Below are 13,578 nucleotides of genomic sequence, written 5' to 3' on the forward strand. Positions count from 1 at the left end.
GCAGAGCCTCGAAGGGTTGATGGGTCCCATAAATATTCCTGCCATCTCCGACTTCAGTGCGTGTCTGCAAAAGCAGGAAAAGAAGAAGGTGTCCATCTCTGCTAATTGTCTTATCTTTATGGATCTCTTTAAGCAGACGGAATGAGTGCAAGCGGACGATTATTGGATTGCAAGTATTTTTGATTTCCTGACTTCTACTTTCTAAAAAAGAGAATTTTTTTTTTCTTTGTTCTAATTGACTCTTAAAGATGGCGCCTGAACGGGAGTGAAAATGACGAATGGAATTTTAAACAGTCTGTGCAACTAAGAAGATAAGAAATGTTATGTGTGGATTTTAATGAAGTGAACTGAGCTCTCCTATACTTAAAGGGAAAAGAAGTTTCTAGACTTATATTTTGTGAATTTTAAAACTGAAATGGCTACTAAACCACCTAAGATTGGGGGCAGAAGGGGTTCTGAACCAGCTTTAGAAGATCTGATTAAAGAGCAAGGGAAAGTGTCTGAAGAAAGGTTTAAGGAGATTATGGATAATAATGAGAAAATAAGAGAAGAAATAAAAGAGAATAATAAAAAAATAAGAGAAGATATCTTAATGGCTTTTCAAGGTTTGGCAAAAAGACTGGAGGTGGTGGAGGAGGAGGTGCAAGAAATTGTTCAGTCAAATCAACAAATAGAAAATAGAATGGGGGGAATGCAAATCAAATTGGATAAAAATGAAGATCAAGTGGTGGTGATGCAGTATAGAATGATGGAAGGAGCTCTGAGAATTAGAGGTTTGAATGAGGTCAAAGGGGAAGATTTAAAAAAAATTTTATCAGAAGCTCTGGCTGAATTTATTGAACTTGATCCACAAGAGGTTGCTTATCAAATTGACAAAATTTATAGAGTTAATTCTTGGATTGCTAGGCAAAAGAAACTTCCTAGAGACATCGTGGTTTATTTTTTGAAAAGAACAGTGAGGAATCAAATTTTGCAAGTTGCTTTTCAGAAAAACTTGAAAATAGGGGAACAGGAGTTGAAGGTTTTGAAAGAGATCCCTCCCAAGATGTTAAGGGATAGAAAAGACTTTACATTTTTTACACAAGAACTTAAGAAATACCAGATTCGTAGGGGTATAATTAAGTTGGGACGAAAACTTTTTAGCATATGTTTGTTTTACTTTTAACTATACCTTGTGCTCGTTCCGGGAAGTCGGGGAGGGGTTGCGAAGGGAGGGGAGGAGGGGGAAGGGAAAAAATTTTGTAAAACTTTTTGAATAAAAAAAAAAAAAAAAAAGAAGAAGAAGAAGAAGAGGAAGAAGAAGAAGAAGAAGAAGAAGAAGAAGAAGAAGAAGAAGAAGAAGAAGAAGAAGAAGAAGAAGAAGAAGAAGAAGAAGAAGAAGAAGAAGAAGAAGAAGAAGAAGAAGAAGAAGAAGAAGAAGAAGAAGAAAGAAGAAGAAGAAGAAGAAGAAGGTCTTCTCCAGATAACATCAAAATGGGATCCTACCACACACATTATCTTCCAGACTTTTGAAGATCGATCCATCAGAGTTCTTGCAATATCTCCAAATGACCTTTTTTTGGTGGTCAAACATCTAGAGATGAGGCGTTCGGCTGGATTTTTGTGGTTTGGATATGCCAACCCATCCTTTAAGACAGGGGTCTCCAACCTTGGCAACTTTAAGACTTGTGGACTTCAACTCCCAGAGTGCCTCAGCCAGCAAAGCTGGCTGAGGGACTCTGGGAGTTGAAGTCCACAAGTCTTAAAGACAGTTTAAGCTTAAAGTTTTGGGGGTTTGGGGAAGAAACCACAGAGCCAGGTAGTGCATTCCTGGCATTGACCACTCCGTTACTGCAAGTCATATTTTCTGCAACCGAGTTTGGAGCGGTTTACCTTGAGTTTGTATCTTTTTATTTGCTCGTGTATTGTTGTGGTTGAAGCTGAAGTCGTCATTGACAGGTAGGACATTGGGGTAGATAATTTTATGTGCTATGCTTAGGTCCGACCGAAGTCGGCGTAGTTCTAAGTTGTCGAAGCCCAGAATTTGGAGCCTGGTGGCATAAGGTATTTTATTGCGAGCGGAGGAGTGGAGGACTCTTCTCGTGAAATATCTCTGGACTCTCTCGGTTGTATTTATGTCCGATACGTAGTGCGGGTTCCAGACAGATGAGCTGTATCCAAGAATTGGTCTAGCAAAGGTTTTGTACGCTCTAGTTAGTTAGCCCTCCTCCCTCCCCCCCCACGAGCTGTCATTGTCAACAATGCAAATGTAGTTCCTCTTTCTTTAGAATGTGTGTTCCTTTTTTGTTATTCAAAATAACGTTGATCTGACAATCAGTTGTCGTCTGCCAGGATGGGTGGGGAGCGCTGTAGGGCCATGGGGTGGGGCTGGCCTGGGAGAACGATTGTCTTGCAAGCAGGGAAGCTCTGACACGTTTTAGAGTCTCCATTCTTGGAGGACAGAAGCCCATCCTGCAGAAGGCTGGTCTCCATCATGGACGCATACAATGTGCGGGTTGCGACGGGCAACGTTTGCAATGCGGGTACCTTGAGTTCAATTGCCCTCACCTTGGTGGGCACCGAAGGCGAGAGTCCGAAAACCATCCTGGACGCCCGAAGTCCTAGTTTCTGCCCAGGCATGGTGAGTTGATGGATCCTACCCTAGATGCCTTCAAAGGTTTAACCTTCTCACTTTGTACCATGGAGGGCTGCAGGGAGGGAAGGAGGGAGGGGGGAAGGGGGAGGGGAGGGAGACAGAGAGGGAGGGAAGGAGTGTGTGTGTGAGAGAGAGATCCTGAGTGAGAGAGAGAGACAGGGTTACCTGCCTGAGCAGGGGGTTGGACTAGAAGACCTCCAAGGTCCCTTCCAACTCTTCTCTTCTCTTCTCTTCTCTTCTCTTCTCTTCTCTTCTCTTCTCTTCTCTTCTCTTCTCTTCTCTTCTCTTCTCTTCCATTCCACTCCATTCTATTCCATTCTATTCCGCAGGAGGTGGACTAGAAGACCTTCAAGGTCCCTTCCAACTCTGTTATCCTATCCTATCCTATCCTATCCTATCCTATCCTATCCTATCCTATCCCATCCCATCCCATCCCATCCCATCCCATTCCATTCTATTCCATTCCATTCCATATTTTCTACCGGTATTCTGTTCTGTTCTGTTCTGTTCTGTTCTCTTCTCTTCTCTTCTCTTCTCTTCTCTTCTCTTCTCTTCTACTCTACTCTACTCTACTCTACTCTACTCTACTCTACTCTACTCTACTCTACTCTACTCTACTCTACTCTACTCTACTCTACTCTACTCTACTCTACTCTACTCTACTCTACTCTATTTTATTCTATTCTACTCTATTCCATTCCATATTTTCTATTCTATTCTATTCTATTCTATTCTATTCTATTCTATTCTATTCTATTCTATTCTATTCTATTCTATTCTATTCTATTCTATTCTACTCTACTCTACTCTACTCTACTCTACTCTATTCTACTCTATTCCATTCCATATTTTCTATTCTATTCTATTCTATTCTATTCTATTCTATTCTATTCTATTCTATTCTATTCTATTCTATTCTATTCTACTCTACTCTACTCTACTCTACTCTACTCTACTCTATTCCATTCCATATTTTCTATTCTATTCTATTCTATTCTATTCTATTCTATTCTATTCTATTCTATTCTATTCTATTCCACTCCACTGGCTTGGAGTGCGCAGACCAACTCGGGTTGGGAAACGAAAGATGCGAACCAAGCAGGATTTGTAAACCGGCTAAAATCGAACGTAGGTAGACTTGGAAATGAGTCAGTGGGGACATGTTGCGGACAGGCCCTTTAACCGTGGTTGGTTGTGGGGGGTGGTGGTGCGGGGAGCGTATGTTGGTGGCCAAGTTTACAAGACGTGGTCTTTCTCTCCTTCCTGACTTTGGCTGACTCATGACTGAAAGTCGGTTTCTGCCCATCGTTTCCGCGTTGGGAAACTTTGCTCTTCTCGCCTTCGAGGTGGACTTGCAAACGGGGTTGGCTTTGTCTTTGTAATGTTTGTGTTTGTTCCTGGTTGCACAACACGGTGGGGTTTCAACACAAACGTTGCGGGTGCTCCCAGGACAAAAATTTACACAAAAGTGATATAAGGTCTTCTCTTTGAGCCGGGGGTTGGGCTAGAACAGTGGTGGCGAACTTTTTACTCACCGAGTACCAAACAGGTACGTGCTTTGCGCGCTTTGTGCGCTAACGATGGCTCCTCCCCCACGCGCGGCGCACGCAACCGCACCATCTGCGCATGCGCACAGTTTTTGCACGCAATGCTCCACCGCGCACTGTGCACGCAATTGCACCATCTGGGTGCATGTGTGTGGTTCTTAGGTGTGCAATGCACACGCATGAATGCCATCTGAGCGTATGCGTGCTGCACGCCGCGTGCTCTCGCACACGTGAACAAACCTACGTGCATGCCCAGGGGAGCTCCGAAGACCAGGCTGGGTCACCTGAATTGCAGGTTATGCGCACCACGAGGCCCAAACACCAGCTGAGGCACTCACTCATTCACAGCTGCAGGTGAAGTTGGGCGCCAGCTCGCGTGCCCGGAAAAATGGTTCTGCGTGTCACTTCCGGCACGCGTGCTATAAATTCGCCAACTTGGGATTAGAAGATCTCCAAGGTCTTTTTCAACGTTGTTATGCTGTTCATAGAACGGCTGGCCTCCAGAGGTTGTCGGTACTCCATCGCTGGAGGTTTTTTATGAAGAAATTGGGCAGCCGCTTGTCTGAAGTTTGCAGTATCCTTCCCCTTGGGTGGGGTGGGAATGGGGATTTTGCAGTATCCTTCCCCTGGAGTAGGGCGGGAATGAAGATTTTGTAGTATCCTTCCCCCAGGAGTGGGGTAGAAATGGGGATTTTGCAGTATCCTTCTCCTGGAGTGGGGTGGAAATGGAGATTTTGTAGTATTCTTCCCCCAGGAGTGGGTAGGAATGGGGATTTTGCAGTATCCTTCCCCTGGAGTGGGGTGGGAATGGGGATTTTGCAGTATCCTTCCCCTGGAGTAGGGTGGGAATGAAGATTTTGTAGTATCCTTCCCCCAAGAGTGGGGTGGGAATGGGGATTTTGCAGTATCCTTCCTCTGGATTGGGGTAGGAATGGGGGTTTTGCAGTATCCTTCCCCTGGAGTGGGGTGGAAATGAAGATTTTGTAGTATCCTACCCCAAGGAGTGGGGTAGGAATGGGGATTTTGCAGTATCCTTCCTCTGGATTGGAGTGGGAATGGGGATTTTGCAGTATCCTTCCCCAAGAGTGAGGTGGGAATGGGGATTTTGTAGTATCCTTCCCTTGGAATGGGGTGGGAATGAAGATTTTGTAGTATCCTTCCCCCAGGAGTGGGGTGGGAATGGAGATTTTGCAGTATCCTTCCCCCAAGAGTAGGGTGGTAATGGGGATTTTGCAATATTCTTTCCCTGGAGTGGGGTGGGAATGGAGATTCTGTAGTATCCTTTCCCTGTTATGCCCAGCAAGCCACACCCACTAAGCCACGCCCACAGAACTGGTAGTAAAAAAAAAAATTGGAATTCCCCCCACTGCTCCAAGATCCCTTCCAGCTCTGTTATTCTAAAAGTTTGAGAATTCTGGGAGTTGAAGTCCACTCTTCCAGCATTGGGGAACACTTCCAAAATAATTGGAGGACACATCCCCCAGCCCTTAATCTCTCCTCACCACGACCAAAATGGGTTTTTTGTTCCTCCTCCCCCATCCAAATTTTGCGGGCTTAGCGGAGAATGGAAGGGTGAGTAGAACCAGCAAGGAGTTCCTCTACAGAACCTGTTGAGGTTCCTCAGACTTAGGAGCTCTCTTTTATTTCCCATGGTGCCTCTCCGGATGTGTCCGTCAACGGCAGGAGACCGAATACGAAATCACTTGTGAATGTCACCTAGGTGAGATCGTTCTTCTCCGTCTCCGAAAAGAGGCTCCGAGAGAAGATAAATCAGACAGCTGGTATTGTGATTTTGTTGTGGTGACGTCGGCCGAGGGGGTGACCTACAACTTCCCTTGCTACCAGTGGATAGAGGACTCCGGCCCACTGGAGCTCAGAGAAGGAACTGGTAAGTCGGTCTACTCAAGGGGAAGAAGAGAAGAGACAGCCTTCAGGTTCCCAAAGACACTCAGCAAAGTAATCCTTGCCGTACGACCGTCATTGAGCCCAACATTTCTGTGGCTGAACAAGACATTCGTTCAGTGAGGTCGGCTCCATTTTATGACCTTTCTGTCCTGGATTCTGTAAGCAAATCTGTCAGGGTAATGATTTAAGCATTGACCAGCTGCTACAATGATGTAGTGCCGGGAATGAGTCAGCAAGGTTTTTGGGCTGATATCACTTTAAGAGCCTATAACAAGAAGAGGCCTGTTGGGGCATATCTCTCTCTCCGTGTGTGCTTCCGTGCTGTAATTGCTATTTGCTTGATTTGTTTGAGGTCTGACTAAAGTACATGTATGTATATATTCGTTGTGGATAAAACCACTATTTAAATGTATTTGCTCCTGGGTTGTCTCGCATAGTCACAGGGTGCGCACTCTGACAGAATCCCTGCACTTAAGTTCGTAACATGGTTGTTAAGTGAATCTGGCTTCCCCATTGCTGTCAGAAGGTCGCAAAAAGGGATCAGGAACCCCAGGACAGTGCCACTGTCATAAATAGGAGTCACCAAGCGTCTGAATTTGGATTGTGTGTCCGTGGAGATGCTTGTTCTGTCTCAGTCCTCACTTTGGAGTAACGAGCTGGCCTACAGCCAGTGGTTACACGGCTCCTATCAGTTCTGGCCGAGAAAACGCAGCTGCCTGCCAAAAAGTTCAAACAGATTAAGACTTCAGCTCACTTCGACACGGTTCAGCTAATTTGCTTCCCGTAGAAGTGAGAGCAGTCCCAAAGCTCCTTATATATCCTGTGGGGTGGGGCTCCTGCCCCACCCTTCCCTTTGATGACGCCGCCTCTCTAACCTTCTGAAGTGCGGGTTGGTCCAGGCTTGATTATTATTATCAGCTGCGTCTGTAGGCGTAGCCTGAGGAAGGGAGGAATCAGGGGATGTCGGCCTCATTACGTCCTCCGACTGGCCTGGTTCTGGCTCCTGGAGCCGGGCCAAAGGAATCGGTGCTCCTGAGGTAAGCCTTACCGGCCCTTCCCCCTCACTCTCAGAGTCACTTTCGGGCATGGGGCCAGGTTCGGGGGCTGGAGCCACAACAATGCTGCAATGGTCGTAAGTGTGAAAAACGGCCCCAAGTCCCTTTTTTCACTTCCGTTGTAACTTTCAAACGGTCACTAAATGAATTATTGTAAGTCGAGGGCTCCCTGTATATTAGTCAGGCGTCTCCATGGAAGGCAGGTGAGGCTAGATGAATCATCAGATATGTGACAGGAGTGGAGGTGACTTCCGTGAGTGGTGGACGCAAATTAAATCAAGCTTATCAGTGGCACCACGAGATCATCGCAACCACTGTGTTACCTTCCTATCATTCACTTAACAACCGCTGTGTTCCATTAATGACCACCGCAAAAAAAAAATAAATCAGATCCAGTCTCACGGCATCCCAATTAACAAACACCATGATGCGTGATCGCAACAATGATAGTTGTACGTTGAGGATTGTCTGCATTGCAAATTTATCGAGCTCCCAATGAAAAGATCACCTAGTGCAGGTGTCTCCAACCTTGGTCCCTTTAAGACTTGTGGACTTCAACTCCCAGAGTCCCTCAGCCAGCAAAGAGTTGAAGTCCACAAGTCTTAAAGGGACCAAGGTTGGAGACCCCTGACCTAGTGCATTTCACCAGTGAGAACGTCCAGGATCTACATTGAGGGGATTTCTTAAGGAAGCAGCTGGTTCCTGTGGCTAATCTCCAACTTGGTTGCTCTCCCCACAGCAAAGACACCAGCCATGGATTCCCTGCTGAGGTTACAACGACATCGGAAGGAAGAGCTTCAGCAAAGACAGGATATCTACCGGTGGGTGCAATTTAAGGGCTGCCCCGAGGTAACCACGGGGAAGGGGATGGTTCCCCCAAAAAATCAAGATTGAACCTCTCAACACTGTAAGAAAAGGTGGGCATTCTTGGCCATGGTCGCCATATTGCCTTTTTTGACCAACAAGGGGCCCTCTGATGCTGCTAGTTTAATACTCGGATCTCAGAAAAGCAAGGAAGGTTTCCCTTTGTGTATGCGTGGCGTACCTCTGGGGAGTTGGGGAAGGCCATTTCCGCCCTCCCTAGACTCCTAGAAAGGCTCTGGAGCCAGGTGAGAGAGAAAAACAGGCCTACCGGGCCATCACGTGCCAGGAGCGGGAGGGGTGGGTGGTGGGTGGGGTTGTGCACACATGTGCGGGAGTGGGGCGCATAGAATTGTGGGTGTGGGCATGCTACCTGCACAAGAGCCCCTCCACCCACTCCTAGCATGCAATGGCAAAAGGCTTAGCCATCACTGCCCTACAGCGTCATTTTGAGGGTAGAAGTTGAAACAATCTTATGTCCAGGATGTGAGGGGTCTGTAGATATTTTCAGAGCCTACTTTATCCGACTTGTAAGCAGGGATTTATAAATCTTATACATTTGGGATTGGTAGGATTCGTAAGGGTTATCCCGCTTGTTAAGCAGAGAAATCGGAGGCGCCGTTTTCCGAAATATTTTTTAGGAGGAAAGAAAATATTCTTGATTGATTGATTGATTGATTGATTGATTATTTAGATTTTTATACCGCCCTTCTCCCGAAGGACTCAGGGCGGTGTACAGCCAGATTTAAAACAATACAATATACAGATTAAAACAACAATTAAAATAACATATTATATTAGTGGCCGAGAAATTTAAAACCGTCAAATTTGACCCATAATTAAAATATCCCAATTAAAATTATTAAAATTCAAAAAATTTAAAAAATTAAGCCAGTCCCGCTTGGATAAACAAGTGTGTTTTCAATTCATGGCGAAAGGTCCGAAGGTCAGGTAATTGATGTAAACCAGGGGGAAGTTTGTTCCAGAGGGTAGGTGCTCCAACAGAGAAGGCCCTTCCCCTGGGGGCCGCCAGCCGACATTGCTTGGCGGACGGCACCCTGAGAAGACCCTCTCTGTGTGAGCGTACGGGTTGGTGGGAGGCATGAGGTAACAGCAGGTGGTCCCGTAAGTACCCGGGCCCTAAGCCATGGAGCGCTTTAAAGGTGGTAACTAAAATCTTAAAGTGCACCCGAAAGACCACAGGAAGCCAGTGCAGACTGCGTAGTAGTGGTGTTACATGGGAGCAACGAGTGGCTCCAGTTACTACTCGCGCAGCTGCATTCTGGATTTATTTATTTATTTATTTATTTATTTATTTGTCAATCATATATAAGGTAACAGGTAAAAGTATAAACCTAATTTGGATACATGAAAAGAGTAAGTAAAAAAGGAATTTTAGGAGAGGGACGGTAGGCATGTAGGTGCGCTTACGCCCGCCCCTTACACACCTCTTAGGAATGGGGTGAAGTCAACAGTAGACAGTTTAAGCTTAAAGTTTTGGGGGTTGGGGGAAGAAACTACACAGTCAGGTAGTGCATTCCAGGTGTTGACCACTCGGTTACTGAAGTCATATTTTCTGCAATCGAGTTTGGAGCAGTTTACCTTGAGTTTGTATCTATTATTTGCTTGTATATTTTTGTGGTTGAAGCTGAAGTAGTCATTGGGGTAGATAATTTTATGTATTATGCTTAGGTCAGACTGAAGTCGGCGTAGTTCTAAGTTGTCGAAGCCCAAAATTTGGAGTCTGGTGGCATAAGGTATTTTAATGCGAGCAGAGGAGTAGAGGACTCTTCTCATGAAATACCTCTGGACTCTCTCGATTGTATTTATGTCCGATATACAGTGCGGGTTCCAGACAGATGAGATGTATTCAAGAATTGGTCTAGCAAAGGTTTTGTATGCTAGTACAACATTGCCAGAGAAGAAGCTACGCAAGATTAGGTTAACAACTCTTAGTACCTTCTTGGCAATTGTTACAGTGGGCTCTGGCACTCAGATCTTTAGAAATGAGGACTCCAAGGTCCTTGACAGAGTGAAGGTCATCTACAACGTCATGTCCATCTAATTTGTATTTTATGTTTTGATTTATTTATTTTTTTGCCAGTGTGCAAGACGGAGCATTTGTTGGTTGAGATTTGAAGTTGCCACTTGTTAGACCAATCTGACACGTAAGTTGAGGTCTTTTTGAAGGGTAGTTGAATAGAATAGAATAGAATAGAATTTTTTATTGGCCAAGTGTGATTGGACACACAAGGAATTTGTCTTGGTGCATATGTTGCATTGTCTGTAGTGCCGAATAGTTTAACATCGTCAGCGAAGAGAACACAGCTGCTTTTAATATGATCGCAAATGTAACGTTGGCTTTTTTAGGTGGAAGGAGTTCGCTCCCGGGGTGCCGTACCGTCTGGACGTCGACTCGTTTGAGGAGCTGGAGACCAACGTCAAATTTTCCTGGATCAAAGCGGCCATCTTCCAGCAAAACGCCGAACGCAAGTAGGTCTCGTGAAGGATTCGAAAAAGCCTCGCTCGTTCCTCTTAACGAACTTTCTTTTGAAATGAAGCTATTTTGAAATGATCGCGTTGTCTGGTTGGTTCGCCGCCGCCCCCGAAAAAAAACCTTGCCCTGCCCGGATTTTGAAGATAACCAAAGTCGATCTTTAGGAGTATCAATAGAAGAGAATATTTGTAGCTCAGGATTGAACTGTTGGGGGCGGGAGGAGGAGGAGGAGGAGGAGGAGAAGAAGAAGAAGAAGAAGAAGAGGAGGCGGAAGAGGAGGAGGAGGAGGAGGACTGTGGGGTCCTTGCTGCTCACCGGGGTTGGTGGTTTCCTTGCAGATGTTTCATGACCAAACTAGGGAATGTCATCAGTGCTAGAAGGGAGTGTGGGATTTAGCGGGGAGGAGGAGGAGGAGAAGAAGAAGAAGAGGAAGAGAAGGAGAACTGTGGGGTCCTTGGTGATCTCTGAGCTTGGTGGTTTCCTTGCAGATGTTTCATGACCCAACTAGGGAACATCATCAGTGTTAGAAGGGAGTAGGGTTTGCAAGGAGGAAGGGGAGGAGGAGGAGGAAGACTGTGGGGTCCTTGGTGCTCTCCGAGCTTCCTTGTTTTCTTGTAGAGACGTTTCACGACCCAACTAGGTAACATCATCAGGTACCGTAGGAGGCACGTCCGACCTATCCAATCCTGCTTTTCTATTTGTCTCAGAGCGGTGGAACTCAAGCTGAAGGGCTTTTCGGACCGACAAGAATCCTGGGAGAACCTGGAGGACATCAAGAAGGTTTTCTGGTTTAACAAGACCGAGATGTCAGGTAACGTGATGGTCTGGTTAGCAACTGGATGCTCATTAGAAGTTGCACCTGACAGATCCTCCTTTTGCTAATTTCTAATGAAGAGAAGGACCAGGGAGGACATGATGGCAGTCTTCCAATATTTGAGGGTCTGTCACAGAGAAGAAGGGGGTCAACTTAGTCTCCAAAGCCCCTGAAGGCAGGGCAAGAAGCGACGGATGGAAACTAATCAAGGAGAGAAGCAACCTGAAATGAAGGAGAAACTTCCCAATAGTGAGGACAATTAACCACTGGAAGAAGCTGGTCAACAGATGTTGTGGATGCTCCATCATGGAGATTATCCAAAAAAAAAGATTGCATGAGCTGAGGGTTGGACTAGAAGTCCTCCGAGGTCCCTCCCGACTCTGTTCTTCTCTATTCCTTGTTCCAGAACATGTCACGGAATATTGGAAGAGGGATGAATTCTTCGGCTATCAATTCTTAAACGGGCTGAACCCAACCGTCATCCGGTTATGTACCCAGGTCCCGGCTAATTTTCCCGTGACCCAAGAGATGGTCGCCGGATCGCTGGGTGACTCCACCACCTTGCAGGAGGAGTTGAATGTAAGGAAGGTGGTACTTCATGCAATCAGGGGACCTTCTTGGGACACACACACACACACACACACACACACACACACACACACACAACAAACAAACACACCCTTCCTGGAAAGGAAGCCATTTGATCGCCCTACTTCTCCTCACTTCCATTTCTGAGTTTCTTCTTCTTGGTTCTCCCCAGAAGCAAAGGATCTTCCTGGTGGACTACCACATCTTGGAAGGCCTTTCTCCAGGGCTGAATAATGGACGTCTTCAGCATATAGCAGCTCCATTGTGTTTGCTACACTTGTCTTCTGAAGGACATCTCATGCCTCTGGCCATCCAGGTAAGACATCTCTCATTCATTCGTTCATTCAATCAATCATCCATCCATCCATCCATCCATTCATCAATCCAGTCATTCAATCATCCATCTGTTCATCCATCCATCCATCCATCCATCCACAGTCATTCAATCATCCATCCATCCATCCATCCATCCATCCATCCATCCATCCATCCACAGTCATTCAATCATCCATCTGTCCATCCATCCTTCCATCCATCCAATCATCCATCCATCCATCCATCCATCCATCCATCCATCCATCCATCCATCCACAGTCATTCAATCATCCATCCATCCATCCATCCATCCATCCATCCATCCACAGTCATTCAATCATCCATCTGTCCATCCATCCTTCCATCCATCCAATCATCCATCCATCCATCCATCCAATCATCCATCCATCCATCCATCCATCCATCCATCCACAGTCCATCCACAGTCATTCAATCATCCATCTGTCCATCCATCTATCCATCCAGTCATTCAATCAATCAATCATCCATCCATCCATCCATCCATCCATCCATCCATCCATCCATCCATCCATCCATCCATCCATCCATCCATCCGATTGACTTCTGTTCTTTTCTCCAGCTCAGCCAGTCTTCCCCATCTCCCATCTTCCTGCCCAGCGATCCGGAATGGGACTGGATCCTGGCCAAGACCTGGGTGCGCAATTCGGACTTCCACATCCACCAGGTTCTCACCCACCTGCTCCGGACGCACCTGCTGGCGGAAGTGTTCACCATGGCGACTCTCCGCCAACTTCCGATGTGCCATCCTCTCTACAAAGTAGGCCTTCATTTTTCAACCCTGGTGGTCCAACTCTTGGTTCATTTGAGCCACCTTCCAGGCCATCCCATAATTTTCAGGGGTTGGTGTGTTTTTGCAGCAGGAGGGTCCCCTTCTCTTCCTTTGATTGAGCGTGGTGGTTTGATGGACATCTTCTTGCATGTCTGATGGTTGGAATGATCTTCCAGGCTTCTCAGGGTATAAGGCAGGGATGTCCACCAGGGGTGGGCTCTACTTACCTTTACTACTGGTTTGCAACGGGGCCATGCGAGTGCTTCTGTGCATGCGCAGAAGCTTCCTGATGATGTCCAGGTCAGTGGGTGGAGCATCCCGCCAGTTTTACTACTGGTTCTTGCGAACCGGTCTGAACCAGGGGACAACCCATCACTGATGTCCACCCTTGGCCACTTGAAGACTTGTGGCCTTCAGTTGAAGTCGGCAAGTCTTTAAGTGGCCGAAGTTGGATACCCCTAGTGTAGGAGATAAGACTTTGGGAGAAGATACAACTGTCTTTGGGGCAAGACTGGTGAATTTTGGGAGTTGAAGTCCATAAGTCTTAAAG

The 13,578-nt window shown here is 46.2% G+C and overlaps 1 protein-coding gene across 5 annotated transcripts in view; it reads left to right on the plus strand.

The window, feature by feature from the left end:
* The first annotated feature begins 2,384 nt into the window (after positions 1-2,384).
* LOC131196696 (polyunsaturated fatty acid lipoxygenase ALOX15B-like) overlaps positions 2,385-13,578 on the plus strand; it is a 29,392-nt gene continuing 18,198 nt past the window's right edge. For 3 of the 5 annotated variants that reach the window (XM_058179827.1, XM_058179828.1, XM_058179829.1), the window contains exons 1-8: positions 2,385-2,620; positions 5,866-6,070; positions 7,882-7,963; positions 10,374-10,496; positions 11,208-11,311; positions 11,721-11,893; positions 12,075-12,218; positions 12,819-13,016. In XM_058179827.1, the coding sequence (XP_058035810.1) occupies positions 2,474-2,620; positions 5,866-6,070; positions 7,882-7,963; positions 10,374-10,496; positions 11,208-11,311; positions 11,721-11,893; positions 12,075-12,218; positions 12,819-13,016 (1,176 nt within the window). In that variant the 5' untranslated portion in view covers positions 2,385-2,473. Of the gene's footprint in view, positions 2,621-4,287; positions 4,537-5,865; positions 6,071-7,881; positions 7,964-10,373; positions 10,497-11,207; positions 11,312-11,720; positions 11,894-12,074; positions 12,219-12,818; positions 13,017-13,578 lie in introns of those variants that run through there. The other 2 variants (XM_058179830.1, XM_058179831.1) reach the window with 2 other exon arrangements.

This window comes from Ahaetulla prasina, chromosome 4 (genome assembly GCF_028640845.1).
Source record: "Ahaetulla prasina isolate Xishuangbanna chromosome 4, ASM2864084v1, whole genome shotgun sequence".
Taxonomy (NCBI): Eukaryota; Metazoa; Chordata; class Lepidosauria; order Squamata; family Colubridae; genus Ahaetulla; species Ahaetulla prasina.